This window comes from Erpetoichthys calabaricus, chromosome 1 (genome assembly GCF_900747795.2).
Source record: "Erpetoichthys calabaricus chromosome 1, fErpCal1.3, whole genome shotgun sequence".
Taxonomy (NCBI): domain Eukaryota; kingdom Metazoa; phylum Chordata; class Cladistia; order Polypteriformes; family Polypteridae; genus Erpetoichthys; species Erpetoichthys calabaricus.
This window is the reverse complement of record NC_041394.2, coordinates 88,913,764-88,927,437: the sequence shown is the minus strand read 5'-3', so window position 1 is coordinate 88,927,437 and position 13,674 is coordinate 88,913,764. Positions and strand designations below refer to the sequence as shown.

The following is a 13,674-nucleotide window of genomic DNA, read 5'->3' as shown; positions in this document are numbered from 1 at the left end:
AACCAACTGAATTTACCACAGGTGGACTCCCATTAAGCTGCAGAAACATCTCAAGGATGATCAGGGGAAACAGGATGCACCTGAGCTCAATTTTGAGCTTCATGGCAAAGGCTGTGAATACTTATGTACATGTGATTTCTCAGTTTTTTTTATTTTTAATAAATTTGCAAAAACCTCAAGTAAACTTTTTTCACGTTGTCATTATGGGGTGTTGTGTGTAGAATTCTGAGGAAAAAAATGAATGTAATCCATTTTGGAATAAGGCTGCAAGATAACAAAATGTGGAAAAAGTGATGCGCTGTGAATACTTTCTGGATGCACTGTAGCTTTGTTTAATATTGATGTTTTTTAAGAATTAATGTCAAAGATATTCAGGTTTTACCCCTAATTCAAAGATTAGTTTAAAATGTAAAGAGAGAGAGGCATTTCACCAGCTTTGCTCAGTTAATAGTTCCCTGACTGTCACCGTTGCTCCTTTCACAATTTCTCCAGATTAACTGTCAGGGTTTTCTCTTTGGAGATAAGATAATATAAAAAAATAATGGAATTATTTTGGGCTCAAAATAAATAATTCAGTATATTTACTCCTGAAGATATAATTAAGTCCGATTATACAAAATGAAGTTCTGTTCTGTGAAATGAGTTTGTAAATCTTGAATTTGTTTTCAGAAGTGTTAGGCTTTTTTTTTTCTTCTTCTCCAGGGTCAATACATTTTGACACTTTCTGAAGATATTGTGGAAGGTCATGAAAGAGCCATGCAAAAGCGGCATCTTCGCATTGATTCCAAATGCCTTCATTTCACCCCCAAGGATTGGAGTAAAAGAGGCAAGTGGTAGTGCTGTTTGGAGGGCACCTGCTCTTCTTGAACACTACCAAAAACTGCAGGATTTGCTTTGGCAATCGGGCTTGCCACCTCCCATTTTACCATTCTTGCTCAGGCCACAAAACCCCTAAGCCCTTATGTGGGTCATGAAGCAATAAAAAAAAATCCTTTAGTAGAATAGACATTTTTTTGCATTGCCCTACAACATTTAATTTGTCACTTTTTATCTTTGAATCCTATTCAATGTTAAGATAATTACATAGCAGGCTTGATTTTTCACCCATTGATTCAGAACTTAGTGATTGACTACTTCTTCAGGAAGAGCACATTTCTGCCTGTCTTATTTTCATCCAAAATATGTGATGTTATCAAAACCAAAAGTCAGTGCAGCACTCTTTACCGTAACTGACAAATAGTTTTATCATTTTTACTTTTCAAGAAAGTGACATGGCTTCATTAGAAAGTAAGCTGCAAAAGGACCAAAGCAACCCAGTAGAGTTATTACAGCATATGAAGCTGGTTTCTGCGACCGACTTCAGAATTGTTTCATCAGTGTCTTAACTTCAGCTTTTGATCAGTCCAGTAAATCACCAGATACAAACTCTGAGCTGCAAACCTGTTTTATGTTGTCCACTTCAGAGTATGTCTCATCACTAAGCCATGCCAATTGCCAATACTGACCTTTCTTTATCTCAGTCTAAAGTCTAGCACCATTATTGCTAACTAAGACCAAGAGAAATATATTTTTGAAATCCTGAATTTTCCAGAGAAGTTGAGACACTGCAGCGATGATCAGGACAGATTGTTTTAACTATAAATGAGGGAAGACAAAAATCATGGTGTTTATTGTTTCACAAGTGATTTTACGAACTTCCATTTTAAAAACAACTCAGGAAATTTTTGTGATTCTTGTAAAATAACTTGTAATCAAAACTGTTTCATATTTCAATGTTGGTTTGAAATCAGTCATTCCACAAGATGTGATTTTCACATTAATTAAAATATATTATTGTGCAGATGTCTCAGTGGTGGCAGACCATAAACAATGATGGTTTTAGTTTTTTTAATAAATATTTCAGACTTGGACAACTATTTTGGCCGCTTGTTTGGTAACACTGTGCCTGTGTTTGGAACTGGTAAAATAGTTTGACTTAACCTGAGATTTATTTAACTATTTCTCCAAATATCCACACAACCTCTGAACACCCACACAGGGTCCAGTTTATGACAGAACTATAGAAACCTCTCCCCTAGCCTTAAAGCCACTGACACATGGGCATTGTGTGTGTGTGTGTGTGTGTGTGTGTGTGCCCCCTTATAGGAAATGATGAACAGTGTAAATATGTTCACAGTCTCAAGCATGTTTGCAGATTTACCTGGAATTTCCTTTTTTATTGTTATTATTATTAAAAAGTGAAGCTAAACATACTTTTTATAGTTTGGTGCATCATTTCCTATGTATGCCTAAAAAATATTTTTTGCCATATATTCATGAATTATGATACAACTAATTTCAAAATCAAAGTTTAGGTCAGTATTTTTGACAACCTCAATTTTAGACCATTTGTTCTCTTTATCTCTCGTCTAGTTGAGCAGTAGCATACAACGATGAATGACTGTATCAACAAAGAGCACACTCTTGTAAATATTAATTTATAAAATGTGACATGTTGTATTTCTGTAACTGTTAAATAATGAAATATGGAAATATTTGCTGTTGAAAGCCATGTTGAACTGTTACGGATGTAAATTTTAATGAAACTGTACAGATATTCTTTTGTAGATAACAAAAAAAATTAAATATGAATTTACAAATTTGGAATGTTGTTGTGTTGTGTGCTTTTCGGTAAAAGGCCTGAATATGGTCGTTTACCTGCCTTATAGCTACTACCATTTGAACACTTGTGCCATGTTTTGTGTATTTTCAGTACTGTTGTGCCTCAGTGCAGTGAGCAGTTACAAAACTCTATCCAGACTGAACCTGGGGAAATGGACTTTCACTCAACTTCAAATGCAGCAGGGCAGTATGGCAGTGCAGTGCAGTGGTTAAGTACTATCAGCTCACAGTTCCACCACCTTAGGGTTCCATTCCAACACCCAGTGCAGTTTGCTCATTCTTCCCATGTGGGAGTGTGGCTTTCATCTAACATTTTCAAAAACTTGCAGGTTAGGCTAACTGGTAACTCAATTGGCTTCTTCGTGAGCGGATGTTATGATGGCTTTGCTTCTGGGGTATGTTCTGACTGCCCACAACCCTGAGCTAGTTATGGAGGTTTTATGAAGGATATCGACAGTCAATTCAAGATTTTGTTAATATGCCTCCATTTTCATCTTTTCAGTTATCCTTTTTTTTCACTGGGAAATTCTTCAATCTAATATTTGCTAACTTGATTAAATTACTTACACTATTAATCACATCATTAAGATACATACACTACATGTAAAAGGATGACACTGAGTATTTCTAAATTTATTGTAATTTATACCACTCATCTAGAAAACAATGATTCAGCTGGATGGATGTTAATCTGTAGTGCACATGGTATTACATCCTTTACAAATTATGGAAAGCCAATACTTATACTAGCACTTGATGATCTTCCAAACCTGGTACACAGAGCTACTTGTAAATGGGTCTTTGAAAATAGACAAAAAGCACAATGCTGATAGATATATATATTTAGAGTTTTGTGGCCTATCTATATATAAATATATATACATACAGTAATTCACTAAGCCGCCAGCGAGCAAGACACCCATGGAGCACGCAGGATGGAGCCATGCCCACCAACTTGGACACATCAACTCACAAAACACGGCGTCACTGGATACAACGACAGCTCGCAGAGCCACGCCCACCAACTCGGACGCAGCAACTCACAAAACGGCATCATTCGTGTTCGTCTCTGCTGCACTCCACATGCACCTCCGAGCCACGTTGACTTTTTATTATTCTTTTCGGTTATGACGTACGATCGCGTCCACCATCGCAAACTGTTTTACACGCCATGGTCTTAGAGTTGGTGGGCGGGTCTCCGTGAGTTGCTCTTGCGAGCGGGCACATGACCAGGCAGTGTGTATGCTTCGAGAATGAGGGTGGACGTGGCAGGACCATCTAAGAAGAGGCACGGTTGTCGCGGATGTGAATTGCTGTATGCAGCGTGTAAAACAGTTTGTGATGGGTATCCCATGGTCTCAGAGTTGGTGGGCGGGTCTCCGTGAGTTGCTCTTGCAACCGGACACATGAAGCATACACACTGCCTGGTCAAGTGCGAGGATGGATGCGACAGGACCATCTAAGAAAAATCATGTTTGTCGCAGATGTGAATCGCTGAATGAGCGTGCGATGGCGGTCCTCCAATTGTCAATCATGGACAATTGTATGTTGCCCTCTCCAGAGTTCCATCTTTTCATTCACCTACAGTCGTATCCTCATTTGGACAACTGTGTCTTTCAGGAAGTGTTCACCCATCAATACATGCTACGCCGCGGGTTGGCTAGTATGGTATAATATTTGAGAACACCAACAGCTAGTATGAACAGAATTCTTAAATGAAAGCAATATTTTGACAATAAGTATAAACACAAACAAAATGGCAAAAAAATGTTTAATATGTTCTTTATAAAAATAAATATGCATATTAACCCTATTGGTAAAGTTTGGCAATCATTTTGACGACTTCTGTACAGTAGTTTGGCTATTGTGAAGAGTCCTATTTACTGTATATTGTTACACTTCTGAACACTGAGCAAGCTTTCTAATTTCTTCTTTTCTGTCATATATTGAAATGAGTTCTTTACCTCCTAAACCTTCAGCACAATTAAATTCAAGACTGTCGAATACAAAACATATTTCCCCTCCATTCCTTGTTAGTTTACCATCAGGTCAATAGCCATTTTACAGAAACAACAGACACTTAAAGCTGAAAAAAAATTCTATATTAATTAAAAAAGCAGATTTCAGTGTAAACAAAGCCTAAAAATCTAGTTATTTGTCCATCTTCAAATAACAGCATTCCCAGGTGATGTTCTAATCTTCAACTGCTCCATGAATCTTTAAAAAAAGATAAAAAGACAATTCAAGTATTGATTCTTAACAGCACATGTAAAAATAATTAACACATACTGGGAAACATGCATTCCTAAAAGAAACAATTATCTAGCCAAAGTCAATCAAATTATTCACAGTTGATACTCCGCTGATGAATACTGTTGATCAGCCAAACTGTTTCTCATTGCAAATATGCTGTGTTTGCCAGTCATCTTGTTCATCGAATATTTTTCTAGAAATTTGCCATGCAGCTGGCTTAGACAAACTTTTTCTTCCCTCAGCACCCCATGATGCATCATGACATCACAGAGCTAGAGTAGTCAAAGTTGGTTGCAACGGCTTATCTCCCCCTGCCTCCCCAGTATATGATGCTGATCCTAATAGTGGGCTACTATTAACCGGAAATCTTGCAAATACATTTGAACAAAAACGGAAGGAAACGGGAAATGTGTCTGTATATTCGTGTCTTAACGGTAATGTTTCTTGGCATGGATTTATAAATGACCTGTGTTTAATAGAGTATGTGAGCCTACCTCACTAACAGAATTACCCAGAGTGCTGTGCAGTAGGACTGAAGCAGCCATGTGCTTTTAGTTTTGTGCTTATTTGATAGCAATGGCAGTGAACAAGCAAAAACATCAGGGGGAAAAAAAAACAAAACTTTTTTGGTTCGAGAGAGGTGGGTACCTGCTGTCGAATCTGAGAGCACCAAGCATCAGTGAGTACATTCCTCCTGTGTGCAAGAAATATTACAGTTCTATTCATTTTATCTTAAGGCAGAATTGTGACACAGAGGCTAGCACCACAGCTTCAGCTCGGGACACATTTTTGGCCACAATAATTGATGCAGCATATTTGGCAGACACTTAAAATATATCTGCACCATTGTAATCAACTTAAAACTAGTTCACTTTATCGTTTCCCCATAGACTTCCGTGCATTTCAACAAGTTCGGTGTCGTTCCTGTATATTTCCATGATTTCGCCAAATTCAGTGAGGTTCACTCATCACTATTGAGGAGTCACCACCAGTGCAGATATAACAACCATATACAGGTAAAATTCCGTTACAACGAAGTCCCAGGAACCAAAAAAATATTTCGTAACGAAAATTTTGTTGTAATGAGATTCTGTATTTGTTACTATAGTGCCTTCTTTAACTTTTATCCAGGCATTTGCAATCATTTCAATAGCTTCTTTCGCGTTAATTTTAATCTCTTGTCTACAAGTTATGCAGATGGGTATTTTTCTCAGCATTTCCTTGTGATGATACACTTTCAGGGTGCGAATGATGCCCAAATCCAATGGCTGAAGCGCTGCCATGAAACTGTGTGGGAGGAATTCAACACGAACATTATCTAAATGTGGAAGCATGCTGTGGGCAGCACAGTTATCAATCAGAAGCCAAATCATCCTTTTTTTCTTCATATTGTGAGGTTTCTGAACTCTTTTTGAGACCCCCCACTCCCCACCCAATGGGAACGACATGCTGAAGTGCTTCTTGAAGTTTGTCTGTTGCTGGGCCAGGGCATTAAGAGGCTCACAGCGCTGCAGTGAAGCGCCACAGAAGCAAATCATAAAAGATCGGGGTCGCACTATAAGTCCCTGTCTTGCACCACGAAACACGAGGCTTAGTGTCAGTACTTTAGCAAAACCAGCTTTATTCAGCTTGAAACAGGAACGGCACACTTATTTATTGTAGCGTGATCTGCCACTCTCCTATACACAGACACAGCAGTCAGGCAGGATCGTGGTCAGGTCAGTGATCAAGTAATCCTGTTACAGTACCTGCATTTACAATTTACGTGCTCCTAACCCTGCATCACCCATCGATCTTTTCTGTTTACTTTGGCGGAGTTCTATGTTCTACTGTGAATAAAATATGGGTTTATGAGATTTGCAAATCATTGCATTCTGATTTTATTTACATTTTACCACAACCCAATTTTTTTGGAATTTAGGTTGTACATTTACCATTATATGGGAACAAAAAACTATACAATAGTTTATTTTCTGTTTATAATTAAAATGTACTATTTGAACTGTCAACTATAATGGTATATTCCCCACTCTGGGTTGTTCAGTATTGTTCATCCCTAGAAAGGAAAGCGGTTCACAGCAGGGTATAACACACAGAGCAATAGTGCCTAATTGCACATATTTGCGATATGGGAATGAAAAATAATTTGTTCTTCAAAAATTATTATTAAGCAAGTTTAAGAAAAATTACCGCTGCAGCAATATCTGGCCAATTCATTGCCATGACGATTGTGTCATCTGTTGTAGGCTGCGTCTCCAGGTTCCAGTATGTCAAAGAATTAAAGGTGGATTTGACTCTTAGGGTCCTGTCCTGCAAATGGACATTAAAAAAAAAAAAAAATCTGTTAAAACAGTAAACACCATCCATCCATTATCCAACCCGCTATATCCTAACTACAGGGTCACGGGGGTCTGCTGGAGCCAATCCCAGCCAACACAGGGCGCAAGGCAGGAAACAAACCCTGGGCAGGGTGCCAGCCCACCGCAAACAGTAAACACCTTCAATGTTTTATACATCCAACTAGACTCATAAGGAAAACTACAATTGATTTCACCATTCATACATAAATATACCTTTCCCTGCTTTACGAAGTTAATAAAAAAAAAAATTGCAATATAAACACCTTATTAATATTGTCATTTTCAAGTCAATTTGTGAAAAACAAAATTCTGCTAAATTACTGAACAAGTTAAAGACTTACAGTAAATACAAAATCCCCCAAGTCACTTACGACACATCACAATCAGCATGTTCTGCAGGAGGTCACCATGATGTTTTGTATGCTTCACAAGGCAATTTAAGGCTCTGTTAACAAGTGGAGAAATCAGATTGACATGCTCATTCAATTCTGAGCAAGGTTTTGCTACTTAGCCAGGAAAGCTGTGGGAATTCAGGACCCCGTTTGCAGGTATGTATAAAATTGGCTTGAACACTGGGAACAAAAGGGCAAGAATCCATGTTGGGACGGCTGCTCTTTTTAATATTTATATTCTAGTCCAGTTTGCTTACGTACAACTAGCTGGTTAAGTCTGCAGAGGATACTAAACGAAGTGGAAGGGCAGATGATATAAAAATTGCCAAATTATTACAGAGGAACCTTGGCAGAACACAGGATTGGCCAAATTTGTGGCAGACGAAGTTTAATGTATTACATATACGAAGTAAAAATGTTACATTTCAATACACAATGGGATGTTGGAAATTTGACAATACATTTTATGAGAAGGACTTTGGAGTCGTAGCGGAGTCATCACTATCTACTGTATATTCAGACAGTGTACAGAAGCAATCAAGGAGGGTACAAGGACGTTAGGTTATATATCACAATATATTATATGTGTGGAGTACATGTTAAGGGAGTTTACACTTAAATTATACAATGCACTTGTGTGGCCTCACCCAGAGTACTGTGTACAGTTTTGGTCTCCATGTTAGGAAAGAAAAAAAAAAAAAAAAAGGACAAAGAAGTCCTAGTGAAAGTCCAAATAATAGCAATTCCAGGACTGAAAGATTTAAGCTGTGAGGTAAGAGTGAAGGAGATCAAGAGATGTGATAACTGAATTGTTTAACATTTTTGAAGGGAATTAGTACAGTAGATCCCTACTGTTGTTTTTAAAATGAATTATTCAACAGGAACATGGGGACACAAGACTTACACTGGCATTACACACACAATGTGAATTTCCCCTTGGGATTAATAAAGTATCTATCTATCTATCTATCTACAAACTTGTTAAGGGAAAGATTTTACACTAATATTAGAAAGATTGTCTTTGCGTTCAGAACCACAGATGTGGAATAAAATACTAAGTAGTGTGAAAGACAGTATATGACTTTTGGGACCTTCAAAACCTGAGTCAATGTTATTTTGGAGAAATTAGAGCTGGCTGGGCTGAATGACCTGTTCTGGTCACAACTGTTCTAATATTCTAGTTTCCTGCCATACTCTATTCTGACTTTTTTCATTAATGCCATAAACACTTTAAATCTACCAGATAGCCAGTACATAAAGAAGGGACTGCACTATTTTGAACATCTGAAGTGAGAGAAATTGGAGACATTACATCTTTTGTGATACTTCTGATTTAGATGGTGTATAGGAGTGTTAATAATGACTGCAAAGTCTGTGGCTTAATCAGATATTATAGGTCAAACTTAAAATAAGAAAATGCTTTAGGTTGAAATGCACAACATTTAAGTTAAAAGACAGCTGAAAAATGAAGTAAAGGTACAATACAATGAGTGTTAACGAACCCAAGGTCACAGTTTAGATTTATTAATTGTGCAAATACAATGCCAAATAATGGTGATAAGACAATAACATTCTTTAAAAATTACACTGGCATCAAAATTTGTATTTGTGTCATTAGTGTTACCACAGTAGCACATATTGTATTTGGCTTCTAATTACCTACCCAACACCTATGAAATTGTAATGAAGTGGTGGAAATGACATACAACAGCAGATTTGCTCTAATTGTCTTTTTTAAGAGAATCCATATGAGAAGACTGTTGCTGGAAATATAGGAATCTCTGGGAATGGAGTGAGACACTTTTCTGTTGAAATGCTGGGTAGAAGTGACAGAAGAATACTGGAATAGAGACTTCTGTCTAAAATGAATTACCATAAACACCTTCAAATATATTTCATACAAACTTTATACAGATAATGACTACATTGGGTTTCTAACACAAATGACTGGAGCTGTGAGGTAACTGAACTAAACACTGTGACACTACCAATCCTTTCTGGTCTCAATCCAAGAATATACTCTGTGGTGGTTGCCATTGCCTCTTCACCTGGAACATGAATTCGAAATCTTTGGTTTACAAAGTCACTCTCAAAAGCCCTATTTTATGCTGAATGACAAGAGGAATCTTCTCCTTCTGTGGATGGGACAGTGTGTAAGCTGTTCGTACCTGTGTGCGACATCAGGCTGGGCTTATATCCAGCCATCTGCTCCTATGTGTGCTACCAGGCATTTACAATACTGTCAATGAGATTTGCTTAATTACACAACTTTCAACTTACCTCTTCATCTGAAATTGGCCTGTGATCCTCCTTTAACACCAATCCAGTGTAACCCTGAGGCAAGTTTATTTCTTGCCCTTTCAAAGCCCGGCCTCGAAAAGACACTGTCATTTCTGCACAAAATAAAGTGTATTTAGTCCAATGCTTATCAAAACTGATCTTTTTCTTTACCTACATCAGAGGACTTTAGTTTTACTGCAATTATCAGTTTAATTCTGTTTTGAGACTAGAAAAGTCCAGTAACTTTAAGATTAAGCCTTGCTCAATGTTTCAGTTTCATTACTGTTGCAGATATAAATTAACACATTTACAGAAAAAGCAAAACCTGAAGGTTAAACTATTGTTAATAATCTACTCATAACACAGGGTTTGCCTTTTATGATTCTGGGTGGTGAGAAGTTGATTGCATTTTCTAACAATATAAATGCAACAAAATACATAGGAAAGAGCACAGTGATGAATAAACTGAAGCTGCTTGTAATTCACTGCACTAATAGAAGAAAAAGAGACAATCCACTGTTCTGTTGTTTTTGCTTTGCACATGATGTTATCTACAGTACACCAGTTTTAGCATACTCTGCTTTTTCGAGATAGATAGATAGATAGATAGATAGATAGATAGATAGATAGATAGATAGATAGATAGATAGATAGATAGATATGTGAATTTCCGCTTGGGATTTAATAAATCTAATTCAGCAGCAGCATACTGATAAAAACAATATTAATTAAACAGTGATAAAAAATACAGTGCAAGTTCAAAAATGCAAGATGGAGAGTGTAAGGCAGGTATAACAGTCAATAACATTGTATGTTAATGTTTACCCCCCGTGGAATTGAAGAGTAGTAGTGGTATAAATGAGTATAATTTTAAATGTTATTACAAAACTGAAAGTTTTACCATTTTTGTTTTTGTTGATGGCAGGAATGAAATAGCGGTCAACATTCGCCTCTCTGTTGTGCTCAATCTCACATGGTAGGAAATGAACTGGATGTTTTTCTGCTTGTGACAGAGTGCTAAGCTTCAATGTTGTCACTCTGCTTTCAGACATTCTGAAGCTTTGAATAAACAAAAAAAAATTAAATTTAGCTCATAAAGTTTCTGGCCAACAGATTTTGTTTCATATTTTTCAAACTTATTACTTCATCATCTCCTCAATTAACAATCTTCAACATTGTTTCATGTCATAAAAAAATCCAAAGACGAAAAAAATAAATCTGATTTTTGCATAACCATTCAAATCCTATATTTTAATATTTTGTAGGGCCATCTTTTATAGTAATAACACTTTGACACCTTTAAGTTGCATTCCAGCTTTGCACACTTTTTGCAGATGATTTGGGCTCATTTTTTCAGGTTAGTCTTATAATGCTTTTGCACCCCAGTGTGAAATAATAGCAATAATTAATCACATTTACAGTACATAGAGCTTTTCTTGCTACTCAAAGCATTTAAATAGAGGGGAACCACTTCAACCACCACCAACGTGTAGCATTACTGCGCGAATATGGTCACCACACATTAGCCATTAGGTGGTGAAGTGGTGGGAGAGAGATAGCCAATTAGAGATTAGAGGGCCAGAATCACTAGACCATTGAGGGTAATTTAGCCAGGGTTAGGATAAACCCTACTCTTTTCAAAAGATGCCCAGGGATCTTTAATGACCACAGAGAGTATGGAGCTCGTTTTTATGTCTCGTCCAAAGGACAACGTCATTTTTACAGCACCCCTGCCAGTGCACTGGGGCATTGGGATCCACACACAGACCACAGGGTACATGCCACTTGCCGGTCTCGCAAATGCCCCTGCCTGTAGCAACCCAAGCTTTTTTTTGACTGTCTCCCATCCAGGCCAGAACATGCTTAGATTCAGATGGATGACCTTTTTTCAAGTGCATGTGATAAGGCTGTGGGTACTAATACAAATTCTTCATAGGACTGGACAACTGCAGGTCATGCAACTTTTGTACTTACACCGCGCCATGTTCTCTTTGGACCTATGTTTGGGACCACTGCCCTGCTGAAAGATGAACTTTTACACAAGCTTTAGTTTATCAAACTGAAACAGTTCTCTTGCAATACTTGCTCTACAACAAATAAAAGTTTAGGCTTTGTATGGGACTCAAAATAGACAAATGTTCAAATGCCAAAAAACTTCTGCAAGGCACTATGCAGGGGGGGTGTAGATTATATTTCACATAGACACACACATAAATGTCACAATACTGACAATCCTATCTAATTCCATATAACTGTCTTTGTTACGTTCATTATTTAAATATAGACCTAAGCATGTTGTACGGTACTTTTCTTCTCTCAGGGCAGTCATAAATGAACAAATGACCTGATAAGATCTCCCGATTATCAAGATTTGTTTTGAAAAAGACCCTGCAGTTTGAGTTACACTATTCTGTGCATTTCTGGCATGAATAAGTGCCGATTTTTCAACAATTTTGTCTAATTGTTATATTCAGTATCATTAGTATGTTTATCCAATATATAACGCATACATGTCTACTCAGCAACAACAAGGTGTCAAAAAACAGAAATTATCTAATGAATGGGCAGGATAGAATACTATTATATAAAATATTGGAAAACATCACGTCCTTATGATGGGTTGGCACTCAGTCCAGCGTCGTTTCCTGCCTTGAATCACAAATATACTTATAAACCTAAAAATGGAAACAATCTCTAATAGTTACTTCTGAATGTAGTAACTTTATTATTTACATGTATTTAACATGACATACTCAACAAAACATTAGCCGTTAATAAACTACAAGGTTAACTCCAGTCTTCACCCCACGCAATCGAAATCACACAACAAATATACGTACTATAAAATGACAATGCTGCTAATCTATTTTCAGTTTTTTAAAGTTATCGCTTTATATATTTATTGCGATCTTATCTCTAAGTTTAATACATCTAATCACTCATTTATTAAATAATAAACCACTGCATCTGACCAGTTCTTCTCAAGATCGCCGTTCCAATGTAAAGATGCACAATAACCACTTCTATTACAGATGATATTATATCATAAGAAACTGATAACCTGGAAAGATGGAAATTAAAACAACCGTAAAATACCAGTGGAGAAAAATGTTAAATACTGTGAAAAAGTTAAGCCCCTAGACAAATATTCGTCAGTAGTAGTATGAAGATTTTCCGCTAGCCAATCATATCTAGACATTTAATTATTTTAGCAAATAAATATACGTACCAAAACTTCCCAAAATAAAAACGTTATTGAATTCGACTGTTCGTTTCCGCGCGCCACAGATTTCCTTCTGCCGGCGCACGAAAATGACGTTTTTTTTAAGTTGCCGCAATGCCTTATGGGGTTTGTAGTATTACGGAACACCGTGATTGAATACTGTAAAGAAACGCTTTGTCTATTATTACACTGCACACTTGTCTGCAAGCAACTGTAAAGGGTTGCACAACTGAATATTTTATCAACTTAATTAAACAATGAATGACTTCGACCCATAGCGTCCATCTCAGGTCTTGCGTCCCGCCTGAGGGAAGGCTCGACCCGCCGTCGTCACTTGATCATTACTGGCTTGAGCATCAAATATTATAACAAATTGTTAAGAACTCGAAAACGTGCGCTCTCGTTTTTATTGCGCTTGTTTACTTGTTCAAAGCGACTTACCCAGAGTACTTTTGAATAATATGAAAGTAAAACGTGAAGAAATAGAGAAGAAAATATGGAGGAG

At 37.1% G+C, this 13,674-nt stretch overlaps 2 protein-coding genes across 4 annotated transcripts in view; one reads left to right on the top strand and one right to left on the bottom strand.

The window, feature by feature from the left end:
- Positions 1 to 2,646, top strand: part of LOC114652966 (histone acetyltransferase KAT5) — a 56,045-nt gene extending 53,399 nt beyond the window's left edge. For all 3 annotated transcript variants that reach the window (XM_028803221.2, XM_028803219.2, XM_028803220.2), the window contains exon 15: positions 703 to 2,646. In XM_028803221.2, the coding sequence (XP_028659054.1) occupies positions 703 to 837 (135 nt within the window). In that variant the 3' untranslated portion in view covers positions 838 to 2,646. The remainder of the gene's footprint in view (positions 1 to 702) is intronic.
- A 2,104-nt stretch (positions 2,647 to 4,750) lies between these two features.
- Positions 4,751 to 13,280, bottom strand: rnaseh2c (ribonuclease H2, subunit C). Its single transcript, XM_028803218.2, has 5 exons — positions 13,176 to 13,280; positions 10,848 to 11,005; positions 9,947 to 10,059; positions 7,105 to 7,224; positions 4,751 to 4,878 (listed from the first exon to the last, which is right to left on the bottom strand). The coding sequence occupies exons 2-5, from the start codon at positions 10,996 to 10,998 to the stop codon at positions 4,855 to 4,857; spliced, it is 408 nt and encodes a 135-aa protein (XP_028659051.2). The 5' UTR covers positions 10,999 to 11,005; positions 13,176 to 13,280; the 3' UTR covers positions 4,751 to 4,854.
- Positions 13,281 to 13,674: the final 394 nt, after the last annotated feature.

What these genes read in the sequence shown, in the direction of transcription:
- rnaseh2c (XM_028803218.2), bottom strand. Translation starts at nt 10,998, where the DNA reads ATGTCTGAAAGCAGAGTGACAACATTGAAGCTTAGCACTCTGTCACAA. An exon ending in GGCCAATTTCAGATGAAGAG is followed by an intron (nt 7,225 to 9,946) that starts GTAAGTTGAAAG and finishes GTCCATTTGCAG; the next exon opens with GACAGGACCCTAAGAGTCAA. An exon ending in GGCCAGATATTGCTGCAGCG is followed by an intron (nt 4,879 to 7,104) that starts GTAATTTTTCTT and finishes CTTTTTTTAAAG; the next exon opens with ATTCATGGAGCAGTTGAAGA.